The sequence below is a fragment of the Meles meles genome, chromosome 12 (assembly GCF_922984935.1).
Source record: "Meles meles chromosome 12, mMelMel3.1 paternal haplotype, whole genome shotgun sequence".
NCBI classification, from domain to species: Eukaryota; Metazoa; Chordata; class Mammalia; order Carnivora; family Mustelidae; genus Meles; species Meles meles.
In genome coordinates, this window is record NC_060077.1 from 35,853,381 (window position 1) to 35,865,562 (window position 12,182).

Genomic DNA, 12,182 nt, shown 5'->3' on the forward strand with positions numbered 1-12,182 from the left:
GGGGCCTCAGTGCATGTCTAAATCATCATGATATGGGAGTTTTAGACTTTTTCCATATCACTTTTCCTCCAGAGTTTGATATTCGTTAAATGCATCCTCTACAATTACTTTGCACCTTCTCCTTCCCATCTGATTGTTACAAGATCTTCTTTAAATAATAATGCAAACAAACAAACCCACAGCGTTTTATGCTCTTGGGTGAATTTACTATTTTGCAGATTTAAGGAACAAATGGCATCTGGTGATTGACCGTCTCACTGTGCTCTTCTTAAAATTCCTGGAATATTTCCACAAGCTGCAGGTGTTCGTGTGGTGGATTTTGGAGTTGCATATCATCAAAATCGTTTCATCGTACATTATCTGGGTTTCTGTGAAAGAGGCAAGTGAACATTTGTTGTTGTCTTCAGGCCAAAGCAAACCACAGCAGATCGTCATTTACCTTTCGCAACTCTATGATTTTATTTTAAATGAAATCCCCATTACACTAGAACACCAAGGCTTAGAGACAGCACATACACTTTGACATGCAGAAAACCAAAGGACAATTGTCCTGAGACATGGGAAAGATAGCAGGGCCGAAAGAACCTTCTGACTTAGTTCCTGATTGGCTTGGTCATATCAGAAAGGTGACTTATTTTCACCGAGTCTTTAGTTGAATTATGTGAGAGCGGGCTGCCCTTCTGTACTACTTGTGCATAAAATCTCTGAGGAAAACAATAATATTCCAGTTTATGTTACCAAGGAGTAAACTCAGCCCCCAAATTTAATAAAATCTGTGCCAGAGTTCACCTTGTGTATTATGGGATGTTTTGAGACAAGACACCACGTTTCAACCTTATATTGTGGTTCTGTTTTCTCCTCTGGGAGGAGGAGAGCCATCATTCAGCCCACAGTTCTTTGATGTTGACTGTGAAGAGATTAAGTCTCAATTTATTCAGCAGATAAATGAAACATGTTTCTCATTTCCCTGGACTAGTTTTGAGTGACAATTCGAGGAATCTTTGCCTTCTAAAAATTCAGTAAGGAACCCACTGCCTCTAATTTTAAAAAAAAAAGTTAAATAATAACATCATATTATAACCGTACCACCATACACCTAAAAGGTTCACGAGTAGGTAACAAAGGATGACCCTTAATTCGAGCTCCCCAGTCTAAACTAGAACGTTCTTGACTTCATGCAAACCATCTAGAATGCATCCATGATCACTGCCAGGTGTGAAAAAATAGAAACTATTCTACCTGTGAGATAGCAGAGAGGGACATGCGCTCCATTGTTAACAGTGTACACATTAATTAGAACTAAAATCAGGCCTACTATGTGTATTCCTTGAAGACCAAGATGTTTAAGCATTTTAACTGTAGCCATAAATTGACCAATTCAGAAAGAATTTGAGGGTAGGGTATTAAAGAGCAATGAAGAAGGGCAAGAGAAGGTATTTGGCTGCAAATAGCAAAGGCCGTTTCAGAGTTAACCAAATCCGATGCACAGATGTCTTCGGATGGCATGAGATGTTGTTGCAAAGAAGACAGTTTTATCATGGGAGTCAGCATCAAATGAAGAAAATTAGTGTAGAGCACAGAAAATCCACTGTCTGAAATCTGTCCTATGGAGTTCAGAAAAAGAAAGGAAGAGTCCAATGATAACCCTTTCTTACAAATCCTAGATAAAAGGCAGGCATATATTTATTAAAATCATCCTAATGAGTCCCAAGAATGTCTTGTTCATAGACTGTCAAGTAGACAAAGCATCATGACCTGTTCATCCTGTTACACCATTAGGAAAAAGGCCTTTGATGGCATAGGGCCATTTCCTTCTCCAGGATTCATACATTGTGTAGACTTCCAGAATTTTCCTCCCTAATACCGTATCTTTCACCTATACTTTAAAACACATCAGGCACTCGTGCCTCAGAGAAATACTGCTTCCATTGCTGCTAACGTCTGTCAGAATCCCCTTGTGAAAAGGCTAAGCCCAAAGCGTGTCACCCTAGTTTCACATCTTGTTATCCCGCCCACAGGAGGGCTCTCTGGCCCCAAAGGGTGAGTTCCTGCCTGATCCTTGGACATGACGAAGTCTCTCCTATGCATTGACTTTGGTCTCTGGGCTTCCCTTCCTGCCGATTCTTACTAAGTCACTGCAGTATCAAGCAATCAGAACATGGGGGGTGTCATCTTAAAAATTACTTTGTTTCAGACCTCTACGTTCCCTTTAAAACGTATTCGACAGAGAAAGTTTTCTCCATGTCCCTGAATGCAAAACTTTCTGATCATTTCCAGACCATAGAAAGTCCTATAGTTACCTCAGAGAGCAAACAGAATCTCACTTCATTAATTAGACTTGTCTGGTCACAGAAAAGAACAAACTCCGATTTTTTTTTTTTCTCAAGAAGATAGAAGTTTTTCTATTTTGTTAAGTTTTTTTTTTTAATTCTAGTTAGCTAGCACACAGTGTGATATTAGTTTCAGATGTACAATACCGTGATTCAGCACTTCCATACCTCACCCGTGCACTCATCACAAGTGTGCTCCTTACATCCCACACCTACTTCACCCATCCCCCACCCGCCTCCGCTCTGGTGACCATCAGCATGTTCTCTACAGTTAAGAATTTGTTTCTTGCTTTGTCTCTCTCTCTCTCTCTCTTTTTCTTCCCTTTGGTTATTCGCTTTGTGGCTTAAATTCCACGGATGAGTGAAATCACATGGTATTTGTCTTTCTCTGATTGACTCAACTTTGCTTAGCATAATATGTTCTATCTCCAACCACATTGTTGCCAGTGGCAAGATTTTATTTTCTTATGGCTGAGTAATACTCCAATACCACATCTTTATCCATTCATTAGTCACTGGAGCCTTGGTCTGTTTCTATAATTAGGCCATTGTAAATAACATTGCAACAAACATCAGGGTGCACATATCCCTCTGAATTTGTGTTTTTATATTCTTCGGGTAAATACCTCACAGTGCAATTGCAGGATCCTAGGGTAGATGATCTCTTTTTAACTTTGTGAGGAACCTCCACACTGTTTTCCACAGTGGCTACAGCCATTCACATTCCCACCAGCAGTGCAAGAGGGCTGCCCTTTCTCCGCATCCTCGCCAACACTACACTCCATCTCTTACCATGTGGAAGTGTTTCCTCTTCTAGAATCTTCCTTCTTTCTCACACACACCTCCTTCACTGTCTCCCTCCCTGCCCCTCCTTCCAGGGAACTAAGGGCTATTACAAGGTCTCCCACGCTGGACCACAGCCTCAGGTGGGAATGGCGGTGTGCTGTCTTAGGATGGCCTCACACTGACCCAGAGCTGATTAAATCTCCTCTTTTTCTCGTGGGGCTCCTCTATCCCCTGGTTTCCCAGCATCTGCTCCTCCTGACCCTTTCTGTCGGAGTCTTATCCCCCATGCAGGAACGTCCCCAGAGCAGGACTTAGGATGGCTCTGGCGCTCTCTCTTCCCCCTCCAGGTCTAAGGGACGCACTCACACAGTCTGTGCTCTGTTAGTGTATGTGTCTCACAATGAGGCAACTCCTGTCCTAGTCACCCAGTCCGTGCCAGCTGGGTTTTCTGGGCGAAGTTGGACATCGGTGTCCAGACTCCCTAATACACAAATTAACATCTCTGTCTGATGCTTCTTGAAGCTCCTTGCTTGGGGTTTGGGGAGAGCATATAGCATCCCTTCCTCTCTACCCCATCGTCTGGTGGGGAGGGTGGTGGGCAAGCACTGACAGAAGCACCTTCTATGAAGAAATTTCTTCACACTCCATCCTGTCACCTTCACCATCTTGACCTATCTGACCATCTTGACCAGAGAGCTTGGAAAGACCTCTAAACGGTTTCCCATCAACTAGTTTGATTTGTAATTTCTACCTGGCTGGCTTAGCACCTCATTTCAGAATGTTTTGGCTCCATCAGTTCTAACTTGGTGCCTCACAAGGCTTCATTTGAACCCTTTCTCTATTTATGGGTACAGTTGGGGAAGAAGGACAAACACTGATTCCTGTAAGGAGCCATGTGCCAAACCCAGGCTATGAATCTTATCAGCTGATAACAAACACAAGTGTCTAGGGTTTCACATCAGATGGGGCAGGAAGGAAGCTAGGCCGCACAATTCCAGGGCCAGTGTTCACCTGTGACCAGCAGCTCCCAACACTGTGCACCCTGAAGTGCTGATTTATACCTTCAGGGACCTCTTCTGCTTTGAAGGCTTGGCTCATCCTCAAGCAGAGAAGACCGTCACTGATGCCATTTGTTCCATATAGTTTCCATTCATAGCTTATTAATTTTGACTGGTACAAAAGATACCCTTTCTCAAAAATTGCTATCAGTAAATGGCAAAATGAGAACAAAGTCAACAAACCCAGTGAAATCCTCATCCGTATCTAAGGCCATCAGCAGACTGCTTGTTTTCATGAACTTTCAGAGTCATTTCTCAGATCATTTTGGGGTCAAACATTAAACCTTTACAAGGTTATCTTCATGGGCATCTGAGGAAGAAGAGAACATGAGAAGGAATTTAGTATAGAGGCCTTTCTTTTATATCAGTATCTTTTACCAGAGGGACACCACTTTCGTAGGACCTAGATTTTAAATATATATATATACACACACAAACACACACATATATATAGTGGATACATATGTATATATGTATATATATGTTTATTTATAATATATATGGTATTTATGTTTAAATAAATTTATATATTTATTTATAATATATATTTGTTTATAATATATAGTAATTTTTATTTATTTATAATAATTTATTACATATAGTAATTTTTACTTATAATATTTATTTCTATTTTTATAATATATATTTATTTATATATAGTAATTTATTTGTTATATAGTTATATATAATTATTTATCATATATATATAAAATATATATATATAACACTGTCCTCTTTTTTATATGCAACTCTGTTTCTAATTTCTAGAAAGCTCTGAGAGACTGGGTTACTCTTTGAGGAAGGGATCGCACCTTATTCTAGCATCCTGAGCAGCTCCTATGGGACCCGGTCAACTGTGTCAGCTCAGTAAAGGTTTACTGGCTGAAGGAAAGAAATAAAACATCTTTGCAAGCTTGAGATTTACCCTACATGCCAGTTGATGTTTTGTTATTATCTTCAGTCTCACTAATCATTCATTTAGCCTTAATCATGCACTTAAACTTAAATTACAATAAATTGAATGCTTATACTGTGCTAGATGTTAGCAGAAAGGCATGGAAGCTACATTTCTCGCCTTGGCTCACGGTCTGATGGTCATGGCTGGCACACGAAACCAGAGTCACATTAGAGGCATCCCCAGAAGGGTTGTAGGTGCAAGAGAGGGGCGTGTCATGCAGGGTCGTACTGTGGAGGTGGTTACTGAGGCTGCGGGTGCTCTGAGGGAGGAGGCCCGCTGGGCCAGCTCACAGCGGGGACCACAGTTCTCAGGGGCTCCTCTCTCAAGGCCGTGGTCTCAAACCTTACAATTTTATATTCAGAGAAAGTGATAATTTATGGAAAAGTGTTTTGTGAGGAAAGCATATGGCATAAAATTACTTCCCCAAATTTCTTCATAGTAAGAATCTTCTGGACACGTGTTAGCTACATGGATGACCAACTAGTTCCCTAGAAATTCTGATTCATTAGATATTGGCTGGGGCCCAGATATTTGCCTTTCGTAAGTTTTTTAAGTACATTCCATGAGACTCCCACCATGAGGGAAAGGATAAGACCACCATCAACCATGTTTATGTTGGACGAAGTATGGTGCTTCTCCGAGTCTGTGTTTTCCCACCTCACGACACTATCTAGGCCTCCTTTTACTTGATCCTCTATGACATTGGATGTTGACAATCATTTCCTTGTCCTTGAAGAGCTTCTGCTGTCTTCCAAAACAGCACACTTCCCTGGCCCCTCCCTTCTGCCTCATTCATGGGCTCTTTCTCTTCCTACCAACTCCTCTTTTCTCTAGGTTCTAACTGCAGTCCCTTTTCTGATTCTAGACGCTCTGTGGGTGGTCTCATGAGCTCCTGTGATTCATTCACTATCTACATGCAAGAATTGTAAATCTATGTCTAGTCTTTGAACTCCAGGCTCATATCTCCAAGTGACAGCTGGACATGATCTCATCCTTGAATTCCCCAAAGCACCTTCAGTATCTCTAAAACTGAACCACCTACCTCCACATCATTTCTCTTTTAGATCACTCTACCAGATGCCTAACACTGCCCCAATCTCTTCTCCTACCTGTATGGATTCTATCAGCCAGCCAGAACAGTCTTTCCACTGCATAGATATGATCACGTTAATCCTCGACTCAAAAACTTTCAACAGTGGCTCAGTTGGTTAAGTCGCTGCCTTCGGCTCAGGTTATGATCTCAGGGTCCTGGGATCGAGTTCCGCATCGGGCTCTCTGCTCAGCAGGGGGCCTGCTTCCCTCTCTCTCTCTGCCTGCCTCTCTGCCTACTTGTGATCTCTTTCTGTCAAGTAAATAAATAAAATCTAAAAAAAAAAAAAAACTTTCAACAGCTCTCCCGTCCTCACAGGCATGGGCTACAGGACCCTCACAATCCAGCCCAGGCCCCCTTCGCCACTTTCTTTCCTAGACACCCTAGCCTAGGTGGATTCCAAAGCAGCCCTCTGAAGGGACCTGGATCACACTGCTCTCACGGTGAGCCACTTGCTACTCCAAGGATGTCCATCCCATGTTCTCCCTTGCCAAAAGGTCTCACACCTGCAATTCCCTTGTCTGGATATCTACTATTTTCCCTCCAGCCTTAGTTTAGATCAAAAGCCCATTGGGCACTCTTCCCTAACCCTGGACCAGCTGATCAGCCCCATGCTCCCTTACAGCTGATCTCAGCCCAAGCAGACACTCTCCCTCCACCATATTGTCACAAGCTGTCTACACAGTTCTCCCTGGCACTACCCATGTGTTTCTTGAGGCCAGAGATCCACACAGGATATGCTACCTTGGACCTAGTTAGGACTTCTTAAAATATATCTTTTTCTAACACTCAAAAGATAAAGAGTTCTGTATGACTTCATTGTGCTATTTTTATGCCCAGTGCCTTCAATACATACTAAAAGGAATAACAAGACTCTTAATTTCATAGTAGCTTTAATAGGCTTACAGAATTCATTGAAGAGAAAAGAAATGTTTTTTAATATCCCAGTTAACATGACTCTGGGCAATGACTAGGGAAGAATCATTTAGCCAATCAAAATATTGTGTTCAAATGTAACACTTACTGCGTTTGTGAGTGTGGTAGAGTTCACAGGGTCACATTTCTTTCGTCCTTAATTAATTCTGAAATGCAGTTCTTATTACCCTAATACCTCAGGGCTTCATTCCCAGAGAGGTTCCTTGCCTGGACAGTGATGAGTAGTTAAGCAGAAAAGTAGTGGCTACTAAATTACAGAATTAAATACTATCCTGGAGACTCCTCCTTTCCTGTTGTGTAGTTTTACCAGTCAATCAGGTGACCATACTTTTTATAGCCCACAGTGCATAGCCCTGTCAACATGTGGAATTTTATCAACTGACTGCATGCTATTAATGTTAATTAATTCATGCTGATAATATGAAATGCTCTCATGACATTATCTTAACAATATCCGGATCTTACATTAATCATTATTTGAATCCCATGAGTGTTTTCCGTGGATGAGTAAGATGGCTCTGCTTCTATATTGTTCCATGAACTGCTGGCTATGGAGAACCACTGGAAATGATTGAACCTTCCCCCAACTGATAAACACACACAGAGTCTAAAACCAAGTTGTAGTCACAGACTTCCCTCTTTATACCTGCTCTCCACCCCCACCAAGATCCTGTGTCAGTAGTGTTACTGTCATTGTCTCAGGGCTCTGGCTCCCAAGCCAGAAACCTGGGAGGTGTCCTTGCACCCCCTCCTGTACCCCAGCCACCACCATCATCCAACCAACCGGTCAACAGCTCCATCTAGTTTTACTTCTCATCTCAAATCCGTGACTCCTCCCCATTTCTGCTCCATGGCCCTAGCTGGGCCCTGGTCAAGTTCTCCTGGAAGCAGCCATGACTGGGTCTCCCAACCTCTCCCTGAACCCCCATGGATGCATCTCCATTCTTTAGTTCTACTTATTTCAACAAAATGAAAATCCTTCCTTAAGATTTTCGCTGGGAAGTCTTAACTCTCTATTTTCAGCTCAGAGGATTCCAAGGCCACAGCATGGTTTCCAAAAGGTCCATAAACTGTGGCTCGCAGCTGCATCTCCAGCCTCGTTTACTGCTGCCATTCACCACGTAACTCCAGAATTTCCCATTGTTTGTGGTCACCTGTCCCTTCCATGCTCCATCATGCTTTCCTGCCTGTACCTATACGTCCTTTACCGGGAACACACTTCTCACCTTTCTTGGCCTGGCTAGCTTTCTGCATCTTTCAAGGTCCAGCTCAGGTAGTATCCCTTCCAGAAAATGTTCTGGAAGGTCCATATGGGGCCAAGGAGCCCTTCTGGGTCTTCTCACGGGAGCCTGTTCCATCTATCATTGACCCACTGCTACGTTATATTTACATTACCTGGTTACGTATCTTTCCACCATACAAGACCACACACACACACACATTCACACACACACACACACACGCACGCACGCACATAGGCAATGCCTTGTATATGCCAGGAACTCAATCAGACTTTGCCGAACTGAATAAATCGAGTTGCCACATTTCATGGCTGTTGTACCGTGTTATGTATTTTTTATCCCCATTTCTGATTTTTATGTTTTCAGGTGTCTCTCTTCAACTATGTATTCTTGATTTCTTGGGCTTTTGCTCTGCCATACGCCAAGCTGCGCCGTCTTGCTTCAAGTGTCTGCACTGTCTGGACATGCGTGATCATCGTTTGCAAAATGTTGTACCAGCTGCAAACCATTAAGCCCGAAAACTTTTCTGTCAACTGTTCCTTGGTGAGCCTTGAAGACAGGGATTCTTATTGACTGATCTTTAGGGAAGTGACACAGATATTGGGGAACCCTCACCTGCAAGCACATTCTGACCAACTCCTCAGTCACCTTCGCCATGTTGGATATGTCCTGGTCCTAGTCCTCTTCCCCTCTGAAGTGGAGCTTTCCCTCCTGGTCCCACTGTGTCCATTTGCACAAAGCTTGAGGAGAAAAATCTGAACTCTTCCAATCTGGACAACCATTTTTTTTTTAACTCTTCATTCTCTTCTTTTCAGCCAAATGAAAACCAGACGAATATACCCATCCACCAGCTGAACAAGTCTCAGCTCTACAGCGCTCCTATTGACCCAACAGAATGGGTGGGCCTGAGGAAGTCTTCCCCTCTGCTTGTCTACCTGAGGGTAAGGCCTCCTTTGTACTTCACCTGAGCCTCTGCACAGTTAACACCTGACCTCCTTTGCCTTGAGAACTCTGATGTCACATCTGATCGTAACCTTACATTTTTATGTGACATTTGGAGTCATCTTCAAAACAAATGACTAGACATTACCATCAGTGTCCCATTGTGCTGAAAAGAAATTGATTGAGGAGTTTGGGATTAATTGAGTAAAGTCTGACAAATATATTCACTAGGATATTATATAACCACTAAAAGATTGAAGTGGATTGATAATGTGAGATGTTGAAAGACATCCAAAATATATTAACTTTTTTTTAAAAGAAAGGGAAAATTTCAGCACACCCTGCATGGCGTGCTTTCTTCTAGATGCAGAGAAAAATACTGAGTGAAATGTACCAAACTGTCTACAATGATTATTCCTGAGAAACAGGTAGAACATTATGAGAAATGTTTGTTGTCTAAATTATTTCTCCACAATGTTGAATAAAGGACCTATATTATGTTGAAAAGTAATACATTTTTTTTCTTCAAGTTTTCAATTGAATTCCAGCTAGTTACCATTAGAGGTAATACAGATTTTAACAACCCGTCTTTGAAAAGAAACTTTGCAAATAGTAAACAAACGTAACGAAAGCAACATACTTTGGACCATTCCCGTTTTACTTTGATGGATAATCTAAGCGGTCTTCACACCACACCAACAGAAGCCCTTAGAAATAAAACATTTATATTCAACACCTGGAATTTTTCAAAGTACTAAACATCCCATTTTTTGTGGGTAGCTTTCTCATTTTTTTCCCTCATACATCAGACATCAATTGCAGCAATATAAATACCACCCACCATCAGAATGGTTATAAGGATAAAACCAACTGATATTTGAAAAGAGCGATCAGAATGGTGTAAGGCCCATGGGATGCCATCAACATGAACTATTTTCATTATTATGATGATTACGTTATGGTCAGCAGCATGCTTGTCAGTCCCCGGCTCTCTCTAGCCAGATTTCTGAGGTGTTGAAAGATTTCCCCTGCAGCTTCGTCGGTTTCCCAGATGGCCCTGAACCCTTTTGCACTTTGAGTTGCAAGTAAGGTTGGATCGCCCTCCCAAGGCAGCTGGTCCCTGCATCTTCCTGTGGCTAGTGTACTTTCCCGGAAACAGGAATGAGCATCACCGGCCTTCTCTCTAGAGATTCTAGATCCCAGCATCCCAGAAATTATCCTGATTGGCACAGTGCAAGTTTCTCCACCTTGTTACTATACCATAGGGAAAATGAACATTGAATGCAATACTTCTGTAGAGGTGGGATTTTATAAGCATGTTTTTTTAGACACCAAAAATGGAGAAAAAAAGGATTGATTATGGAGGTTGCTTAAAGTGACTGAGCTAAAGCGTTTGGCTTCACGACTGTGTTTTCTTGCTTTGTAGAATCATCTCCTGATGCTGGCCATTCTGGCCTTTGAGGTTACAATTTACCGCCATCAGGAATACTATCGAGGTCGAAACAACCTCACAGCCCCCGTGTCTAAAACCATCTTTCACGACATTACAAGACTCCATCTAGATGATGGACTTATTAATTGTGCCAAATATTTCATAAATTACTTCTTCTACAAGTTTGGTTTGGAGGTGAGTTTCCTTGCTGACGTGGGTTGTTTTTTGTTTTTGTTTTTGTTTTTGTTTTCTATGAAAATCCCCGTTGCTGTTTTTCGGCCAGTAGGCCACTAGAGCTTACTGGTCCATCTCCGTGATGTGATGACTGTTTCCCCCATAAGACCAGCAGGAGGACATTCTACTGAAGGGTTCACCTGGCCTTGTTGGAAGTTTTCTAAGACCAAGGCCAGTGCTCCATACTCTGCCCCAGTGAACTTGGCCTCTCTAGGTCTCTGTAGCCTTGTACATGCGTGGGTATCATTTGGTCATTCTCACTGTCTTCTTTAACGTATTACAAATCTTTTCTGTGTTTTGTGCATTCTGAGAGTTTAACTTGTGCCAAAATGAACTGGTTTGACCTGAAATGGTGGGGGCACTCCCTGCCTCTTTATAGAAAGAATTTGGAATAGTGAGGCTTCATGAAGAGATCGTAGCTCTATTCTCTCCACAATTTGAAGTGGTTCTTATTCACAGTAATGACCTTGGAAGTAAATTACACAAGATTTCAGTCTTCACGCTGTAAGACACCCCACAGAGGCAAGACCTGGTGAACATGCACAGACAGACCCCCCGCCCCCACTCTTCAGCAGTGCAGGTCTCTGAGCCACCTGCGCAGGGCTAACAGGTGACACCACTCCCCTTCCCTGTAAACCCGATTTTTTCTTTGCCTCTTTTCATCCTTACACAGACCTGTTTCCTAATGTCAGTTAATGTAATCGGCCAGCGAATGGATTTCTATGCCATGGTTCATGCCTGCTGGCTGATCGCTGTCTTGTACCGGCGGAGAAGAAAGGCCATTGCAGAGATCTGGCCCAAGTACTGTTGCTTCCTGGCCTGCATCATCACCTTCCAGTACTTCATCTGCATCGGCATCCCTGCGGCCCCTTGCAGAGGTGCGTGGGCCCCTCCCCGGAGCTGGCCGCTCTCGAGATCAGGCCTTGCACCATGGTTGGTTGGGGCAAGGGCAGGGAAGAAGTGTATTGATTTCAGTCTTTGCCACTTCCATCCCTGCAGATTACCCGTGGAGGTTCAAGGGGGCTAGCTTCAACGACAACATCATAAAGTGGCTGTACTTCCCAGACTTCATTGTGCGGCCCAACCCCGTGTTTCTTGTCTGTAAGTGTTGGAGCCATGGGGCCGCAGAGCACTGGGGTTTGGTTTCCTCTTTGCTGCTCCTTCTTCCTGGGCTC

At 42.8% G+C, this 12,182-nt stretch overlaps 1 protein-coding gene across 5 annotated transcripts in view; it reads left to right on the forward strand.

The window, feature by feature from the left end:
- PIEZO2 (piezo type mechanosensitive ion channel component 2) overlaps positions 1-12,182 on the forward strand; it is a 456,862-nt gene that overhangs the window by 362,450 nt on the left and 82,230 nt on the right. For all 5 annotated transcript variants that reach the window (XM_046025850.1, XM_046025845.1, XM_046025846.1 and 2 more), the window contains 6 exons: positions 219-379; positions 8,766-8,942; positions 9,215-9,340; positions 10,768-10,968; positions 11,681-11,885; positions 12,007-12,108. In XM_046025850.1, coding sequence (XP_045881806.1) covers positions 219-379; positions 8,766-8,942; positions 9,215-9,340; positions 10,768-10,968; positions 11,681-11,885; positions 12,007-12,108 — 972 coding nt within the window. The remainder of the gene's footprint in view (positions 1-218; positions 380-8,765; positions 8,943-9,214; positions 9,341-10,767; positions 10,969-11,680; positions 11,886-12,006; positions 12,109-12,182) is intronic.